General features: G+C 36.3%; 1 protein-coding gene across 1 annotated transcript in view; it reads left to right on the forward strand.

The window, feature by feature from the left end:
• Positions 1 to 20,245, forward strand: part of CPNE3 (copine 3) — a 49,763-nt gene extending 29,518 nt beyond the window's left edge. The window contains exons 8-16 of the mRNA XM_032316230.1: positions 778 to 876; positions 3,242 to 3,328; positions 4,684 to 4,743; positions 5,221 to 5,354; positions 11,516 to 11,570; positions 11,650 to 11,701; positions 14,131 to 14,264; positions 15,372 to 15,608; positions 17,150 to 20,245. Coding sequence (XP_032172121.1) covers positions 778 to 876; positions 3,242 to 3,328; positions 4,684 to 4,743; positions 5,221 to 5,354; positions 11,516 to 11,570; positions 11,650 to 11,701; positions 14,131 to 14,264; positions 15,372 to 15,608; positions 17,150 to 17,260 — 969 coding nt within the window. The 3' untranslated portion in view covers positions 17,261 to 20,245. The remainder of the gene's footprint in view (positions 1 to 777; positions 877 to 3,241; positions 3,329 to 4,683; positions 4,744 to 5,220; positions 5,355 to 11,515; positions 11,571 to 11,649; positions 11,702 to 14,130; positions 14,265 to 15,371; positions 15,609 to 17,149) is intronic.
• Positions 20,246 to 21,004: the final 759 nt, after the last annotated feature.

Genomic DNA, 21,004 nt, shown 5'->3' on the forward strand with positions numbered 1-21,004 from the left:
TAATCAGGTATTCTTGTGAATATTTATCCTCTGGTTATGCTGTCAGCTTGGCACAAAGCTGCATGCATATCAGGTACTCTGAGGTCTTCCGTCTGCTTTAAGAAAGAACATGCATTTGGTGAGAGCCGTAGAATTCACCCTGTTTTACATGGAAGTAAGAGTTAACATGACCCAGTCTAGATACTTCCTCAGTGGTTAACGTACTCTTTTCCTTGAATTCTCTTTTTCATTCTAAGAATTGTGATTTTCAGAAGGATGCAAATCTGACTTCATCATGTCTAACTCTGAATACAACCCTTACCAGATTGCAGCTAATGAAATATATTTGCCATATTTCTAAATCACCTAGGATTTAATTATACAAGTTTTAGTTGTCTAGGATACTGACTTCCTTTCCTCCTGCAGTTGATGGCTTTAGTCACTGTGTAGTGATAACTAAGTGAAGAAGTGGATGTGAAAGAAGGTGTAATTCTATTTTGATTTTATCAGCTCTTATAAAGGGGATGGTAGGTGAACTGGAAACTGTTTAATGTGGAATTTAGACAGTATCTGTATTTTTCATCTGCCTATGATCTATCCTAGATCCCCATTGCAAGAATAGCTGGGGTTTGAAAGTGGTTCTCATTTCTCCTATTAAACATTTTCTATTTCTCCTATTAAACATTTTCACTTTTTTACATCAATAGGACACTTCTTGGTAAGTCCCGTTTATTGCAGGCAATCCTTTTAAACAAAATGAGGTTGATTTTTATTCATGTTTGTTATACTTAATTCTAGGTAGAGTGTTATGATTATGATAATGATGGGTCACATGATCTCATTGGAACATTTCAAACCACCATGACAAAACTGAAAGAAGCCTCCAGAAATTCACCTGTAAGTTGCATCTTTGTTACTTGAATGTACTTTACTGTTTGACCATGTATTTATTATTTCATTTTTTTCCTTGGTATGGCAAACTGTTTGCCATGTTTTTGCTGTGTTCTAAAATGTTCTGAAATCTGTGGATTTTATTTGTGTAGTAATTGGATGATCCAAGATCCATACTTGGGAGTATAAGTTTATATTTATAGTTAGAGGTTTGGTTTCCTTCAGCTTCAGACAATATATTTGGTTTGATTGAAAATCCCTAGTTTTATTTATTTATTTTTAAAGATTTTATTTATTTGACAGAGATCAGAAGTAGGCAAAGAGGCAGGCAGACAGAGAGGGGAAACAGGCTCCCTGCTGAGCAGAGAGCCTGATGCAGGGCTCAGTCCCAGGACCCTGAGATCATGACCTGAGCCAAAGGCAGAGGCTTAACCCACTGAGCCACCCAGGTGCCCCTGTAAATACCTATTCAAATAATCTTTTTTTTAAAGCAGAACTAATGGAAAATGCTAAAAGTCTGAACAGTTCAAATAAAACAAGCTACCTAAAAGAACTAAAGAGGAGTGGTCTGGATTGTCGTTTTAGTAATTTCACTTTGTCTCTATCTTGCAGAATCAGTAAATGATCTAATTTTAGAAAATAATGAACAACTAACTCTATAATACTTTATGGGTCATGTAAAGTTTTTCTAAATCTAGCTATCTTGATCCTTCCCTTCTCCACGACAGAATGAAGCTTTTAATATTGCTGCAATGACAACGTCTACCCGCTCTTGTTTTTCAAAGGCAGAGCCATATCTTATCATCTGTGTTTTCAGTGCCTAGAATAGTACCTGCCACTTGGTAGACATTCTGTCAAAGTGGGAATAAATGAAATGAAGTAACACAGTTTTTAACCAATGAGAATTCTCTTTAGGGCTTTCCCACATCTCAAATATTCAACAGTTAATAATCATGATGACTGAGAAGTCTGGCAGGATCCTGAACTGTGAAAGAATTTATTTAACATAATTTTGTTTTTTATTGTTGTATCTACTGTACCTTTTAATATTTGATTCCTAGAAAATTAGCAATGACTCTGTCTAAAGGATATAAGTTACTTTCTATTCATCAGAAAAGGTGACTCATCAAGTGTTCATTGAGTTGATCAAGATAGAGAAAATTTGAAGGTATAATTTGGAGGTGATTATACCCTGGATATGAAACAAAATTAATGAAAATTAATTGAAATGAAAAATTAATGAAATGAAACAATTAAGAATAACACAAAGTATGTAACTAAATTTTATAGGGTTGTAGAAGTTTATAGAGATGCTTACAGAGATGAGTGGAGATAGAAAACTGGAATAGGAGTTGATGTTATAGAGGAGGGCAGCTTGAGCCAAGCCTTATGGATGGATAGGTGGCTAGAAGGTGGAAAAGAAGATCCTTCTGTTTGGGGAAAAAAGCTACACCGGAAAGAAGATGTAAGATATTAGTTCTATCCCTAAAAGTATCCCCAGGGGAAAAAGATGATCTTTGCATATTTTACCATACAGTTAGGCTCCATATATTTCTGTTTTCTGATGGTAGGTATTTTCCCTTCTTTTTCTAAGCAGCATATTTTTCTTCTTTCTGAAAATAATGGGTCAAAGTAATAGTTTATTTCCCTTATTTTAAAAAATAAAGAATGTTAATTGAAGCATGTGCAAGGAAATCATCTATAGAGGCAAAATTTATACTAAGGAACCATTTTATATTTATTTATTTTTTCCCTTAGGAACCATTTTAAAAGGTATACAATCTTGGGAATGCCTTTTACAAATTTCAGTTAAAAATATTTCACATATTTTATTATGTAATTATTTCAAAATTGTATTTGCAGCAGACCTATATCAGCAGATGGTTCAATTCCAAGCGAAAAAAAGCCATTCATTTAAATTCACATTGGCATTTTAAAAAACATTTTATTTATTTATTTCAGAGAGACAGAGAGCGCACGTGTGGGGGCACACACATGCAAGAATGAACAGGGGGAGGGCCAGAGGGAGAAGCAGGCTCCATCTCAGAACCCTGGGGTCATAACCTGAGCCGAAGGCAGACCCTTAACTGACTGAGCCACGCAGGCGCCCCAACTTTGGCATTTTTTTTTAAAGATTTTATTTATTTATTTGTTAGAGAGAGAGAGAGAGCGAGTGAGCACAGGCAGAGGCAGAGGGAGAAGCAGGCTCCCCGCCAAGCAAGGAGCCCGATGTGGGACTCGATCCCAGGACGCTGGGATCATGACCTGAGCCGAAGGCAGCCGCTTAACCAACTGAGCCACCCAGGCGTCCCAATATTAGCATTTTTTATATCACTAGTAAGAACTAATATTTTGTCTTTTCTTCCTACAGGTGGAATTTGAATGCATAAATGAAAAAAAGAGGCAAAAGAAGAAAAGCTACAAGAATTCAGGTGTTATCAGTGTGAAACAGTGTGAGGTTAGTTGATGTTTACCATTTATAGTATAATGAGATCACATTTCAAGTTCTTTTTTCAATATGGTGTATATTAAACCAGACAAAGAGTATTAAAATTTTTCTTTATCTTAGGAAATGTGAATTGAATTTTGGGCAATTGAAAATCATATGATCATCTGGGCACCCTTAGGGAAAAGAAGAGAGTAGGAAATAATATAGAAATCTTTCAAATAACTTTGTTTCTAAGGTTTGATAACTTTTTGGCAAAAGGCAAAGAATATTGAAGGGTTTTTTTCCTTATTTAATTTTTTTTTAAGATTTTATTTATTTGACAGAGATCACAAGCAGGCAGAGAGAGAGAGAGAGAGCTCCCTGCTGAGCAGAGACCCCAATGTGGGGCTCGATCCCAGGACCCTGAGATCATGACCTGAGCCGAAGGCAGAGGCTTTAACCCGCTGAGCCACCCAGGCACCCCTTTTTTCCTTATTATTAGGAAATGTGAAACATCACGGTATTTTTCCAGGGTATTAGTAGAAATGATCTAACCCAGTGCATCTATCCTGGTCATAATTTCAAGTTGAGATATTATAAATAGAGCGAAAAATTCACGAGATTTCTTTCAATAAACAAATGGTTGTTTTTTTTTTTTTTTAAGTCTTGATTATTATCAAGCTCTCAACATATTAGACTCATTACTAGTTTCTTAAAACTTGAAGTGAGTGTATTTCATCTTTGGCCATTAATATTCTAATCTTAGATGCATCTGGGTGGTTCATTTGGTTCAGTGTTGGACTCTCGATTTTAGCTCAGGTCATGATATCAGGGTCGTGAGATTGAGCCCCGTTTCAGCAGGGAGTCTGCTTCTCTCTGTCTGTCCCTAATACCCCCAACACCCCTTCCCGCTCATGCTCTCTATCTCTTTCTCTAAAATAAATAAATCTTAAAAAAAAAATCTAATCTTAACATTGCCTTAATTATCTCAAAGTAAGATCTTACAGATTTATGACAAGCAGGGACAGGGATACTTAAACTCAAATACCAGTGTGGATTCCATCTGCTCATATCATGGTTCTGTTCAGTTTCTAAACTGTTAAAAATATATGCCAGAGAGCTCTTTGTATCTCTTATATAGTAAGAGATTTTTTAAATTAAAGATATATTTATTTATTTTTATGGGGGGTGGTGGGACAGAAGGAAAGGAAAAGAGAATCCCAAGCAGACGCTTCGCTGAGTGCAGAGCCTGTTGTGGAGCTAGATCCCATGACCCAGATATCATGACCTGAGCCAAAACCAAGCATTGGATGCTCGATTAATTCAGCCTCCCAGGAACTCCAGTAAGAGATTTTTGATTTTGAGAGTTTGCTCTTTGTTTTTAGATGACAGTGGAGTGCACATTCCTTGACTATATCATGGGAGGATGTCAGCTGAATTTTACTGTAAGTAACACTGACTGGCTCAAAGTAGGCTGAAACATGTTACTTCTTCCTACAGTTTTGCACTGTTCTTTTATTTTCTTGTAAAACCAACTTTGGAATTTACCCAAGCCTTTTAGTATGGTCTCCTCAGACAGGTTGTCTAAGTTCATCAGGAAGCCTTCAACTTTGTTGATAAGATCTGTTCCTTCTGATGTAATTTAAATTACAGAAAGCGTTAGTGAAACAACCTACAAAATAAGCCCTATGTCTAAACTCCTGGGTATAACAATTCATGGATTTGAGTTATCTGGAAAAAATATGAATAGCAGGTTGTTTCAGGCTGAAGCTTTAATTGTTTAATTGTCTGTGGAAATACTGGTAGGCCCAGGCATTTGTTAGGAGATGGCAGTAGCAGGCTCTGGGATGAATGCCTGTCTGTCTCCTGGACATTGAACATACGGCTTCTCCTTAGTAAGGGCTGTGATTGTTATTTGGCAGGTGGGAGTGGACTTCACTGGCTCTAATGGTGACCCAAGGTCTCCTGACTCCCTTCATTACATTAGCCCCAATGGTGTTAATGAGTATTTGACTGCTATCTGGTCTGTGGGACTGGTCATTCAAGATTATGATACGTGAGTATGACTAAAATACTTGTTTTCATAGCTCTCCAGAAAGGGCAGTTTCTTTTTCATCTGCTAGTACTTTGATATAATTGGTGGTGATAGGGCTGCTGGCGTTGACTGGGGGTAGGAAAGGGGGTGTGGTGGGAATAACTTTCTCCCTAAAATCTTTTGTATTCTCTTTTCTAGTTTTCTCTTTGTGACAGTCTTAGGGTTTACTTTTGACCTCTTCTCTCTATCTGTGATCAGTTATAATGTACTATATATAGCTTATTTATTTAACAGCTGACTGGAGTCAACTGTTTCCTTGGGGTTTATTTATTAAGGATAAGTTATCTGTGTAATTGAAGTCCAGATGACATATTTTGTAAACATTTATAGACACTGTTTATTAACATGTCTATTTTTTGGCAGTCACTGTCAAATTATTTTCCTTTTTCTTTTTTTTAGTTTTATTTATCTGAGAGAGAGACAGCATGCAAGTGGGGGAAAGGGGCAGAAGGAGAGGGAGAGAATCCTAAGCAGATGCCCTGCTGAGTGCAGAGCACCACTTGGGACTGGATCTCATGACCCTGAGATCATGACCTGAACCAAAACCAAGAGTCGGATGCTTAACTAAGCCACTCAGGAGCCCCTCAAATTATTTTCTTAATGGCAACTTTGAACAAGTGCCAAAAGAAAACTTGACCTGATTGCTCTAAAAATTTGAATAGATTCTCAATGTATAGATTTTTGAATAGATTGAATAGGCCCTCTTGAAGGTTTACCAAACAATAGAAAAGAAAGTCCCCCTTAATAGTTTTTTGTTCTGGATCTCTTAGGGCACTGTATAAATTTTCACTTACCTTCGCCTATTATTTTATGATTAAAGCCCTTATATATATTGATGGAGCTTTTCATTAATCTGCTATGATATTTAAAGAAGTAAATTTTCAGGCAAATGCAAACAAATCTAAAGCAAAAGTGACAATTCTGATATCAGCCTAGTAGAATTTAAGACAAAAGTCATTAAATATAATTAAAAAACTATTTTATAGAAAACTTCATTACAGGGCGCCTGGGTGGCTCAGTGGGTTAAGCCGCTGCCTTCGGCTCAGGTCATGATCTCAGGGTCCTGGGATCGAGTCCCGCATCGGGCTCTCTGCTCGGCAGGGAGTCTGCTTCCTCCTCTCCCTCTCTCTGCCTGCCTCTCTGCCTACTTGTGATCTCTCTCTGTCAAATAAATAAATAAATAAAGTCTTTAAAAAAAAAAAAAGAAAACTTCATTACATAATCCAAAATAAAAATATAACCATGGACATGTTTGTTAAGAGTATCAAAGTATTTCAACTGAAAGTAGTTAGAAGTACAATAAAAATTTTAAGGTAACATAATTATAGTGGTGGTTATATAAAAAATAAAAAGTTTACGGAGTTCCTTTATCAGACTGCCACCTAGAAGTTAATAACAAAAGGATAACTAAAATAAAATTTACCATATGGAAGTAAAAAAAATCTTAACAAGTTCTTCGATCAAAGAGGAAACCGAGGGCACCTGGGTCGTTCAGTTGGTTGAGCGACTGCCTTCCCGTCAGGTCATGATCCTGGAGTCCGGGGATCGAGTCCTAAGGGCTCCCTGCTCAGCAGCGGCTCTGCTTCTCCCTCTGACTTTACCCCTCTCATGCACGCTCTCTCTCATTTTCTCTCTCTCAAATAAATAAAATCTTTAAAAACAAAAACAAAGAGGAAACTGAAGTATAAAAACAGACTATCCTAGAAATAGGGGCACCAAGAAGACTATACATAGTCCTATCTTTTTTTTTAATATTTTTTCCAAAGACTTTATTTATTTACTTGACAGAGAGAAGCAGCCAGAGAGGGAACACAAGCAGGGGGAATGGGAGAGAGAGAAAAAGGCTTCCCACTGAGCAGGGAGCCCGATGTGGGGCTTGATCCCAGGAACCTGGGATCACGACCTGAGCTGAAGGCAGATGCTTAATGACTGAGCCACCCAGGAGCACCCCCCGCTTTTTTTTTTTAATTTAAGTTTTAGGTAGTTAACATACAGTGTGGTCCTGTCTTTACAGAGGAAAATTTCTGGCTTTACATGATTTTATTTTTAAACAAGAAAAATTGAATATAAATGAACTAGGTTTTCAATGAAATAAAATTAAAGAATAGGAGAAAAAATAAAGATATAACAATAATAGCAGATTCTCTCTATAAATTAGCTATGACGTGTCAAGCACAATTTAATATTGTTTCTACATGATACTCACCTAATCCTCATACTTTGCTGTGACATAGGTACTATTATCATCCATTATCATCTACAGTGTACAGATGAGAAAACTGAGGCATAAGAGGTTAACTTGTCCAAAGTCACTCAACGGTAACTGGCAGAGATAGAATTGAGCCTGGGCTGTCTGCTCCAGAGACATGCTTTCCAAACTGTATATTATGTACTGTGATGTATTTCTTCTAAGCACTGAAAGTAAAGACTTGGAAAGTTAAAAACAAAACAAAACAAAACAAAAAAAAAACCCTCACTAAATGAATAAATTAAATGAAGAGATGATTCTTTGCAAGTTCAACAAAACTAAGGCAAATCTGCCTACGCTGACCCCCAAGAAAGAGAAAACGTGCATAGAATATTAATGAGACAGAGAGTATAAGCATAAATTCAAGAAAAAAAATTTAAAAATTAGAAGTTAATACTATATAAAACTTTGTTATTACATTGGAAAATCTGGATTAAAGGATTTTACGGGGATGGGGGAGGGGGAGAAAAGCTTTAAATTACCAAAGTTGATTTAAAGAGCCTGAGTAGACCTGGAATCATGGAAGGAACGGGATAGTTGGTCACAGAGCCACTCCTCACAAGGGCACAAGGCCAAGACAATTTCATACATAAATTCTAGCAAACCTGTAAGGAATGAATTTAAACCTAAAATAATCAAGTAAAAAAAATATTAGAAAGTAGAGAGAGTTCAGAAAGGTAGTCAGATATAACGTAAAATTTAAAAACCAGCAATTTCTCACTAGCCAACTCAAGAGATTATAGCAGATACAAGATCACAATTCATAATGCAATAAAAAATAAGAATGAATTCAGTACGAGGTCTAGGATCTTTAGTGAGGGAAAACTACAAAGTTGTACTAAAGGACAAAGAAGTAAACTTGTTTAAATGGAGAGATACACTGTGATTCTAGATAGCAGACGTCATAATGATGTAAGAGATAAAATTTCTCCCAGAATTAATCAGTTCTAATCAAAATTGCAGTCGAACCATGCTAAAATGATTTTTAAAACTTCCTGGAGGGAAAAATGAATCACAATAGCCAAGACATTTTTTAGGGGAAAAAAAAAAGAGGGGAGTTTGTTTTAGCAGATATTTAAACTCATTTTAGGGGGCACCTGGGTGGCTCAGTCGGTTAAGCGCCTGCCTTCGGCTCAGGTCATGATCCCAGGGTCCTGGGATTGTATCCCGAATTGGGCTCCTTGCTCAGAGGGGAGCCTGCTTCTCCCTCTGCCTACTCTTCTCCCTGCTTGTACTCTCTCTCTCTCAGTCTGACAAATAAATAAGATCTTTAAAGAAACCCTCATGTTAAAGCTATATTATTAATATTACAGAACTAGTACATGACCAGTGGAACAAAGGTAGAAGTCTTGAAATAGATCCTAGTGTGTATGTGAACTTAGTATGTGACAGAGATGATGTTTTAGGGGAAAGGAGTTGTCACAGCTGCTAAACTAGACAAGAATGAATTTAGATTCCTAACTCATACTGGTATATGTTAAGGTACCTTTTTTTTTTTTTTTTTAAAGATTTTATGTTTAAGTAATCTCTACACACAACATGGGATTCCAGCTCACAACTTGGAGATCAAGAGTCACATGTTCTACCAACTGAGCTAGCCAGGTGCCCCTGTTAGGATACTATTTGGTATAGACAAACTGCTAGAGTGGACACCCCCAAAACAAAGTGCATTTACCCAAACAGAAGTTTATTTCCCTTTCATGTTGCGAGTCTAGCGGTAGTATAGGATCGATAGGGCAGTTCTACCACTGTTAAGTCCTAGATTCTACCCCTGGTTCCAAGGCAGCTGCTGTGCTTCTAATCTTGTCTAGTCAGTGGGAGGAGGAGATGGGCAACTGGGAGGGAGTACAGGTGACTTCCCTCCTGGGGCATCCTGATTCAGAAGTAACTGATGACCACTTCTACTCATATTTTCTTTTTTCTTTTTTTTTTAAGATTTTATTTATTTATTTGACAGAGAGATCACAAGTAGGCAGAGAGGCAGGCAGAGAGAGAGGAAGGGAAGCAGGACCCTGCTGAGCAGAGAGCCCCATGCGGGACTCGATCCCAGGACCCTGAGATCATGACCTGAGCCGAAGGCAGCGGCTTAACCCACTGAGCCACCCAGCTGCCCCTACTCATATTTTCTTAACTAGAATCTATCCACCACCTGGCCACATGCAGCCCAGAGAAGCTGCAGCAGAGCTAGTGTGGTCTCTAGCACAGGTGTTCCATTATTAAGAAGGGAGAGAATGGATACAGATAGAGAGTGGCAGTTTCTGTTTCATATCCTACCCCATAAGACTTTCTGGGTGAATTAGAAGTTTAATATCAAAATCAAACCTTGGACATTCTAGGAATAAATATGTGTGAATTGTTTATAATTTTGCAGTGAGGAAGGCTAAGCAAGACAGCAGAGGCAGAAATCATGAAAGAAATTTTATTTGTTCACATTCATTAATATTGAAAACTATAAAAGGAAGTATATTTTAAACAACGTTAAAGGCAGACTACAAACTGGGAAAAATACTCCTGATGTGTCTGACTCAGGTTCTATCCTCAACACAAAAAGAACCATTAAAAACTAATTTAAAAGGAGTATCCTAGCTGGGACGCCTGGGTGGCTCAGTCGGTGAAGTGCCTGCCTTCGGCTCGGGTCATGATCCCAGGATCCTGGGATCACGTCACATCAGGATCCTTGCTCAGCAGGGATCCTGCTTCTCCCTCTGCCTGCTACTCCCCCTGCTTGTGTTTTCTCTCTGTGACACATAAATAAATAAAATCTTAAAAAAATATATCCTTTTGGGACGCCTGGTTGGTTCAGTCAGTCAGGCATCTGCCTTTGGCTCAGGTCATGATCCTAGGGTCCTGGGATTCAGTCCCACATTGGGATCCTTGCTCAGCAGGGAGGCTGCTTCTCCCTCAGCTTGCTTGTCCTCCTGCTTGTGTGCTCTCTCTCTCTCCGATGAGTAAATTAAAATATATATTCATATGTATTTTACTGAGTGAATATACCATAATGAACATAATGAGCATACTAATTTTTCTGCTAGGAGATATAAATATATATATATATATATCCTCAGGTACCTCCTCAGTGGCAGGTAAGAGGAAATCTTATTTTAAGTATTTGCCTCCCACAAAAGCATATATATATATATATATATATATATATATATATATGAGATAATATACATTTATATCCTAGCAGAAAGATTAGTGTGTTCATTACAGTGTTTTGTGATAGCAAAACATTGGATCTTTATTAGTTGGGGGAGAATATCCATAAAGTGGTGGAATACATGGCAGCCATTCACATGATGTTATATATTCAGGTGCATAATCCCTTATCCCTAAACAATTGGGACCAAATATTCATACATTTTGCTACAAAGAATGTGAGAATTTTATATGTGGCATTTGCACCATGTTTCTGTGGCCAAATGTATGAATATTCATAATCAGTGGCATGAATAAAAGCTATAAATAACCTCGTGTCAGTTGATGTCAGGTTTTGCTGCCAAATGCATTTGCTATAAGTCAATGAACTTGTGGTTTTCAGAGCTTTATGGATTTATCTACATATTTATTCAGCAAAATGATATATAGTATTTAAGTAGAAAATAGCATGTTATAAAATGAATACAAACTCCATTTTTATAAATATATAGAGAGAAACATTTTTCTCCTTCAGTGCACAGAAAAATACTTAGAATGGTTGTAGCCAGATGTTAACATTGGTTCTTTCTGGTGGTTACTATGGGTTTAATCTTTATATTTTCCTAAGATTTTGAATTAAAAAAATAAAAAACTATTGGTTTTATTAAGAGTAAAGATAAAATTTTCTATTTTGAAAAAAAATGATCTTTTAGTTTTTTACAAATTTTCTTTTTAGTGATAAAATGTTTCCAGCTTTTGGTTTTGGAGCTCAGATACCTCCTCAGTGGCAGGTAAGAGGAAATCTTATTTTAAGTATTTGCCTCCCACAAAAGCAAAACAGGTTTTATCAATCCTTTCCTCTTTTGGCAGGTTTCACATGAATTTCCAATGAACTTTAATCCATCCAATCCTTATTGCAACGGTAAGCTAAAAAACAGGAAGATTTTATACTGAATACCTTAATAGTTTGTTACTTGTTTTTTTCTTACTTGTCTTTTTGTTACTTGTCTTGTTCCTTGTCTTTTTTCTTCAAACTTGTTACTACTTTGTTACTTGTGATTTACTTAAATTCCCTACCTAGTTTTCTTTTTGTGACTCTTTCTCTCTCTCCCTGACCAATAAATAAAATCTTAAAAAAAAAACCAAACAAACCCTAATACAAATTATTCCAACAAAATGTTCCTTTAATGCAAGGAAGGATTTTGGCATAACTTAATTTTAGTGGAGGAACTGAAGGCAATTGATATTTGTGAAGAAATTTAATTAATAGTTTATGTATCTTCAGATTGAAAAGCAAGCTGAGATGATAAAAATGAAAGAGTATTATTGCTCTGGGTACCCAAATTTTCTGCAGTACATATCATTGTGGTAAGATCCTACTGCTGGCCTATGTTAATACTATTTTTGTTAGTACTGGACTGACTTCTTCCTAAGTTCAAAGTGACTTAGAGGAGTGAATTAGAATTCTTAAATGTTAAGAGAGTTGGTCTTGTGAAAGTTTTAAGTCAAGTATCTACTTCTTTTCCTTCTTGATCTCTGCTCTGTTAGGGATCTTTTAAGCAACAGACCTGTTTTGGTTTGCATTAAAAATCTTTTTTTTTTCTGTAATGTTTATTTTTTATTTTTTAAAAGATTTTATTTATTTGACAGACAGAGATCACAAGCAGGCAGAGCAGCAGGCAGAGAGAGAGGGGAAGCAGGCTCCCTGCTGAGCAGAGAGCCCGATGTGGGGCTCTATCCCAGGACCCTGGGATCATGATCCGAGCCGAAGGCAGAGGCTTAACCCACTGAGCCACCCAGGTGCCCCTACATTAAAAATCTTTTTAGGCAGATTTCCTTGATGATCTCAACAAGTATGGGGGAAGTTCTTGAGGATTTCTAGTATCTTACCTGCATCCTGGACACTCTGACATAAGGGCTGGATTCCACAGGCGTGTATGTTGCATTTAAGCTTCACTAGCAATGCTTTTACCAGGAATGCCACTTAGCTTCCACTAAGTTGTGCTGTTGTAATAAACAATCTAACCCTCAGTGATTTATAATAGCAATGGTTTCTATTTCTATTTCTGTTTATAATAGCAATAGTTTATTTTATAAAGCATGTGTTAGCTTTATTATAAAACTTATTTTCATTCTAGATTTAAATGACCCAAAAGATAGTTACAATTTTATGTATGTAATATTTTACCAACCTCTAAAAATGTTTATCAGAAATGAGAGAATTGAGAGAAAGAGTCTGCCCCGAAAGAGTTTATTTATATATAAATAAACTAGTTTATTTATATATAAATAAACTAGTTTATTTATAGATCTATAAATAAACTAGTTTATTTATATATCTCTTTACATGTAGCTAGTCTGCTCTATGTTTCTTCTTACTCTGGGACTCAGGACTGTATCTGGGATGTGTTACTCCCTTTGCGGAGGGAAAGAGCCAGATCGCTGGTGAAAACAGGCAGTGGCTCTTAAAACGTCTACTTGGACATGAATGGCATGTCCATTTACATGCTTGGTTAAAGCTAGTTAAATGGCCCTGCCCAATCTTCACTATACAGCATCCCAGCAGGCCCAGGAAGTACAGCATAAACAAACAAACACATTGGTATTTCTGCAGCAAAATGTAATACATAACCTCGAAATGAATTTTTATGACTATACAATTTCCCATATCATGCTTAACATTTAAGTTATTGACTACTAACTCTTTTCTTTTTAAAAGATTTATCAATTTATTTGACAGAGATCACAAGCAGGCAGAGAGAGAAGAAGGGAAGCAGGCTCCCCGCTGAGCAGAGAGCCCCATGCGGGACCTGAGCCAAAGGCAGAGGCTTTAACCCACTGAGCCACCCAGGCGCCCCGACTACTAACTCTTGACTACAATTAGCAGTTAGGTTTATAACCATCCAACTTTGCAGAATCTTTGGCCTCATGTGCAAAAGTTTTTCCATTTATTCAATACGTTTTTCTTACCTCTTGTTGTCAGTTGTGAGATGCAGCAACTTTTTCATGATTCTTTTCCCATTAAAGTCTTATTCCTAAAATACAAAAATTATGCAATATAACAATCCCACTGTAGATTAATGAATAATTTGGCTGAGATGAAAATAAATCTCTTTTATTGGAGGACGGTAATGTTTATAGGTCTTTGCAATGGAGCATAGCTATGAAGTTTTATAATACGTGGTTTAAGAGGAACTTTTGAATATAGTTTTTAACTAAAGCAATAGATATTTACACACACACACACACACACACACACACTCACATATAAAATTAAATTAGCCAGTATGGTAAACAATGAACAATTAAATTGTGTTTGAGAATTTTTAATTCTGCTTTTTTTTTGCTTAGGAATCCAAGGCATTGTAGAGGCATATCGGGCCTGCCTTCCTCAGATAAAACTCTATGGACCAACTAATTTTTCTCCAATCATAAACCATGTGGCTAGGTTTGCTGCTGCAGCCACCCAACAACAGACAGCTTCTGTAAGTGCTATAGTACCAGGGGACAAGGAGAATTTGGATTGGTAGTTGCTTCTGGTGCCTTTTTTCCATTTATTTGGCCCATTGATATACAAAGAATGAAATAATAACATATGGCTATCCTTGGTTTGGGAGTAACAACTGTTGTTATATTAGTGATCATTAAGTACAAGACAACAAAAAAATAACTCTTATACTCGTGAATCTTTTCTCTGCCATTTGAATTAATTTTTGTAAATAGGTTTTACTAAAAAGAAATTACTAAAATCTGCCTTTTCAAAGGTAGACTTAACAAATTAACAAATTGAGAAAATTTATAATTTCAGTTGCTGATGAAAAATCACTAACTGTATTCAAAGGGTTTGGATTAGATAACCATTATCTGTTGGACCTGGATACCAAATCTCTCTTAGCTTCATAACTTTTTATATCTAAAAGTAGGGTAGAGATAACTACCTCATATGACTGCTGAAATGTGAACTAAGATAATTCCTATAAAGTGCACAGTGCCTGGGGCAGAGTAAACACCCAGCTTGTGTTAGCTTTATTATAAAACTTATTTCCATTCTAGATTTAAATGACCCAAATGGTGGAGTTACAATTTTATGTAATATTTACCAACCTCTAAAAATGTTTATCAGAAATGAGAGAATTGAGAGAGAGATTCTGCTCCCAGACCTATTCATTTTTTTTAATGCACTTTAGTTTGATAAGTAATTCTACTTCCATACTTGACCTTTTAGAAACAGAGTTACCACTTACTCCTTGATCTGTACTTTAACATATTTAATACTTATGTTAACGTATTTATTCCTATGCTCATTAAAAGTTTAATCTTTGACATTTAGATGTCTTACTTTATATTTATGCTAACCCTATTTTGTGGTCTGTTTCATTTTTAATAAACCTATAATTTTTGTATGAATACATTTCCTTGTCATTAGAGAATGTTAGAATATTTTATGTAGCTGGTATCCTGGGTAGAGACTGGCAAGGAAAATGAGCAAGAAAGAGACTTGAATGACTCATCAAGCTGGAGACGTTTTTAACCATTGCTTTTATTGTTTGGGAGCTCAACCCGCTCAGTGGATATAATTTTCTTTCTGGCAGCAATATTATGTGCTCTTAATCATTACTGATGGTGTGATAACAGACCTTGATGAGACCAGACAAGCTATAGTTAATGCTGCCAAGCTGCCTATGTCCATCATCATTGTCGGAGTAGGAGGTGCTGACTTCAGTGCCATGGAGTTTCTGGATGGTGATGGTGGAAGTCTCCGCTCCCCATCAGGCGAGGTAGCCATCCGAGATATCGTCCAGTTTGTGCCTTTCAGACAATTCCAGAACGTGAGTACCACTCCTCCTTATTCTTCATGCACAGTAAGGAGTTTGAACACAGACCTTCACCAGTCCATCACCACGTAGTGAAGTAGGTGTCTGGGGTTAGAGATGTATGGAGTTTTGGTTTAAAGAGCCCTGATTTGATTTTGCAGTTTTGCTTTAAGTTGTATACTTGCACGCCTCTTGCCGTCTATATGATGAATTGTTATAAGTGGTGTTGCTGCAAATGTTTTAAAATGTATTTTATCTTTACCTATGTATGTAACAACAGAAAAACTCTATACAAGTATATGATGAATTTGCCAGACTGGAAGTTAATCTGATGAAAATCTCTCAGGACTTTGTTTTACCCAGTTCACTCCAGTGGTAACATCTTGTAAAACTACAGCACGGAATCTACGACCAGGGTATACACATTGATAAACAATGAAGGTCCATCCTCTCAAGACTCCTCAAGTTGCCCTTTTATAGCCATACCCACTTCTCTTGCACCTCCACCCCTCTGTAACCCCTGGCAACCACTAATCTATTCTCCACTTCCATAATTTTGTCATTTCAAAAATGTTATAGAAATGTTAGGATTGGCTTTTTTTTTTTCCCCACTCAGCATGATTTTCTGCAGGGTTGTTTCTGTATATGTTCCTTTTTATTGCTGAGGGATATTCACGGTGTAGGTATTAACCATTCATCCACTGAAGGACATCTTTAATTGTTTTCAGTTTCTGTCTGTTATATGCAAAGCTGCTATAAACATTCATATACAGGTTTTTGTGTGGGCATAACTTTTTATTTCTCTATTATACCCAGAAGTGCAGTTTCTGGGTCATATGATTATTGCCTGTTTAATTATTAAAGAAAATGTTGAACTTTTCCAGAATAGTTATGCTTTTTTACGTTCCCAGGAGCCAGTGTATGAGTGTGGGGGAAGGTGATTAAAAGTGTTAATGTTAGGGATCCTTGTGATGATGAAACAGTTCTATATCTTGATTGTGGTGATGGTTCTATCCAGGTGATAAAATTATATAGAATACTACATCCACACATGCAAATAAGTGCATGTAAAATAAAACTGGTAAAATCTGAATAAGGCCCATGAACTGTACCATTGTCAGTGTTTTTGGTTTTGATATTCTGCTATAGTTATAAAAGATACTACCTTTGAAAGATAGTATCTTCACTGGGTGAATATTGTTTTTGCAACTTCCTATGAATCTGTAATTATTTCAAAATAAAAAGTTAAAAAAATTAATACCAGGTGAATAAAAAAACCCACCTTTAAAGTTAAAGAAAAAAGTAATTATCAAATGCCAAAATGCTGGCACCAAAAAAGGACTTGATAAATATTACTGGGTAATATAGCACTCCTAAGTAACACTGGTTACTTAGCTCATTCTGTGTTTCACAGACTCCTCCTAAGACAGGATATAAGCCTAGGAATTGGGAATTACTGCTTTTTACTGACAGGTGAGGTATTCCTAGTCTGTTATCAAAATGCCAGTAAGAATTTGGTTACTAATAAAGTCACTCTGATTTTGTTTTTTCATAAGGCTCCGAAAGAAGCGCTTGCTCAGTGTGTCTTGGCAGAGATCCCCCAGCAGGTGGTGGGCTACTTCAACACATATAAACTCCTTCCTCCCAAGAACCCAGCTAAGAAATGAAAAGAGCTATGGCTGCCTGAGCAGAATTCTTTTGTGCTGTGTGGAGCAATGGATTCTTCTCCCACCCTGAATCATGAATCTATTATTTTACATGCTTTTCATCGCCAGCATTTATGATGTAAAAAGCCTTCTTTTTATACTTTTTTTTTTGGAGGGAAGTGCTAAGTTAATCTTCGCTCAATAATGCAGTGATTGCTAGTGACTTGCAGTGACACTGTGGGGATTAGAAACTCGTTTGAGAAAAATTGATTTGGTGGTTGTGGTTGTTTACTTTCATATGGTGAAAATACGGTTTCTGAATGTTTGTCAATAGAAAGAATGAAAATTGCTGGGTTGTGATTTGCAGATTGGTGTACTTTGTTCTAGGCAATATATGTTTCACAAACCAACATAACCATACCTGATGACAAGAACTTCTTAAATTAGATGATACTGAATTTGTTCCTATAACTGTATTCAGTGCTTTTCCATGGGATAAAACTACATTCACTTTGCCTGAATTTTGCTGCAGTTTTGGCAATGCAGTTTACAAAACAGTATGCATTCACTTAGGACTTCTTAAAAAATACTGGATGAGAAGGGAAGGCATATATCCAGTTCTTAAAATGTACAATCAACAAATAAAAAGAACCTCATGTAAGTAAGCCATTTTTATTTGCCTTCCTGGATTTTTTATTTTCGTTGTAGAATACTGTAAACATAGTCAGATTTGACCTTTTCATTTACTGTATGTGACATTCAGAATTTTATATCTTTGTAGATGATAGGTTAGCCTAGATTCAACATTATTAGAGTATTTTAATTGGAGTTTATTAAAATGGTTAGGACTGCTTTATCCAGGAAAGCTATGAGGACCAAATATATAACGGAAAATTCAGAATTCCATTTCCTAATGAAATACTTATTAAAAAAAGACAATTTTTATATTTTCCTTGCTAAGCTTTCACACATTGATTTGTACATTTATGCAGATTCATTTAGACATTTTCTCCCTTTTATTAGTAACATTTTTAGTCTGATTTTTAAACTCATGATAGTGGTTTTATATTAATCAAAATCAAATTTTTCTTTTTAATTATGTTATTTCCCAAGCCCAAAATGTATGTATTAAGCCTAAAAACCTGTCATAACTTAAAAAAAAAAATTCCCCACTGCTACGTTAGGATAGAGTGGACTTCACATCCTTTTTTTTTTCTTTTTAGAGCAGAATTTTTTTCCTGATTTTTACCCTTTAGAACATATTACTTAGCAAACATGACATTTTCAGAATAGATTCAGTAACATTTTATTAAAGGACCTATGTGCCAAGTACTATGCATATTCGTAGGTTGGCCAATCATCTCTAACAATTTAATGTTAAAAGTTATGTGTTTATCCTCTGTCCTTAAGCGGATGCACCAGTGCCTTGCTGACATGCCTTTCAGTCTTATTGAAAACTTGTACCACAGCTCGTACAGCTTGTTCTCTGAAATGTCTAAAGGAGATGAGCTCTCAGCCATGAAGAATTTTGGCTTCTCAGAAACAGCTTGTTGCCAAGGTCAGGCCAAAGAGGAGACCTGCTTGTTGTTGTGATTGTCTAGCTCATGTGAGCAGTTCCTCCTTTCCCACTTAGCTAGCTTGCCTCTGCATATGTGCTATTAGCTGAAGGTACCTAATGAGTAGTCTGTTACCCTGTGACATATCTCAGTTGACAAGTCACTTTAACATTAGTTAAGTCAGAAGAAAACTGATCATTCTTCCAGAATTTTAGAGCCTTTTTGTCTCATATGTCCTGATTTCAATTCTCTTTGTGTGCTGGGGAATAGCATATATATATTGCTGTGGTTTTCAGGATTTTTTTTTTAACAAATTGAAGCCTTAATATATATATATATATACATACACACATTCTCATTGTACGGTAAAACAGAGAAGTAGAGCTTCTCTAGGTCCAGAGCAGTTCCAGAGCCCTACTCCGGGGGCCTCCTTCTCAGTCTACTTAACTAGCTCCTGGTTGTAGCCAAGTCACTCCGAAACCACTGGTCAGGAGCATTCGTTGTTTTCATGAGCCAAATAACCTCCAAATACTTCTGCCACCACTGTCAAATGGATTTGGTCTTCATAATTTTGTATTCTGGTCTTAACAAGAATTATTCCAATTTTAATTTTATTTTTCATTCTCATTTTTAAATTATTTTTTTACTCATTCTTGATCAGGTTCATTAGTAGATGTTATTATTCATAAGAACTGTGATTCCAGCAAATGAGAATAATTGATTCCTTTTTTTGCAGTTCTGAATGAAAGCATTTAAGGTTCTAAATTACCATTTTGTAAAATTCTTACAATCTCACCAATTCACCTCATCACATGCTGATTTAGTATTGTTTTATGTAAAAATAGTCCTTTTCCCTATTGTGCCACCATTCCTTCAAGTGTCATTAGTTCTTAAAATGCATTAAAAGAATAACCAAGTTGATTTTCATACCTTATATAAACACCTGTATTACAAACACATATTGGGGTAACAGTGACCTGGACAGACATAATATTTTTCAAATATGCCTTTACTGAAAAAATAACATACCAATTAGTATGGTCATGTCATCTTGTGCTTCAAACTGAAATTTTTAAGATCATAACATTTCAAAGTCAGATCAGGGATTTACAACTGTTTTTTTGGTAGTGCCTTAGGCAGCCTTTCCAGAGTAAATTCTGGGCCCCATTGCTGTTTATGCTTTATTTGACATACTTTGTCTTTTTCATTTTACGAATTTCCAGGAAAACCATCTCCAATAAATTTTCCCTAGTCTCTTTATGTGTGTGGTTGGTAGTCATGGGAGTGACACATAAGGGAGGCCAGAAGTTTGGTTGGGATTGCAAGAGACTATTTTGTGCTTTAATGATGTCATACTTAATAATAAGTATATAAGTTACTAATATATGAGTTGATGTTAAATATATCTTCCATTTGAATTCTCGCTGGATAAAATTATTTCTTGATGTGATACAGTAGTGCCTTGTTTTCATTTATTCTTTCTCTAAATGTTATCAAAACCAGTAGAAAAATTAGAAATAAAGTGAATATAGTATTTTAGGTGGCCTGTATTCTCTTTTATTGAATTGAACATTTGGGGTTTTTAAAAAAAATTATTTTATGGGATTTATTCATTTAAAAGATACTGAATGTATTCAAGATACATTTCTTTTTTACTTTTTAAAAAAGATTTTATTTATTTATTTTTCAGAGAGAGAGAGAGAGAGCACAAGCAGGTGAACAGTAGGCAGAGGGAGAAGCAGTCTCCCCACTAAGCAAGGTGCCCGATATGGGACTCGATCCCAGGACCCTAGGATCATGACCTGAGCCGAAGGCAGATGCTTAACCAACCAAGCCATCCAGGCATCCCTGAAGATAGATTTCTGGGTGCAGTAAGGGAAAGGTTCTCAGCTTATAGCTGGGTAGCCTGAAAAATATGGCACTCACAATCAGTTGTGTTAAGCAGGACAGCAGAACAGTATACCTACCTTACTGTGATATTGCAGTCATTGGACAAGGCCTTGGGGATACAATGGTAACTTAAGTAGCCACAGGTGCTGCCTTCGTAGAAATAATGGACTGGGGAGAGAGAAAACATTAAATGAGTAATTACAGAGACATGAGATCAGTGTATGATGTAAAATATTGTAGCAGGAGACTTGACCCATCTAGTGGGCAAGAGCACTTTTAGGAGCATGTGATGTGCCATGTAGGCTAAGCCCTTAAAGTT

This window comes from Mustela erminea, chromosome 16 (assembly GCF_009829155.1).
Source record: "Mustela erminea isolate mMusErm1 chromosome 16, mMusErm1.Pri, whole genome shotgun sequence".
NCBI lineage: Eukaryota > Metazoa > Chordata > Mammalia > Carnivora > Mustelidae > Mustela > Mustela erminea.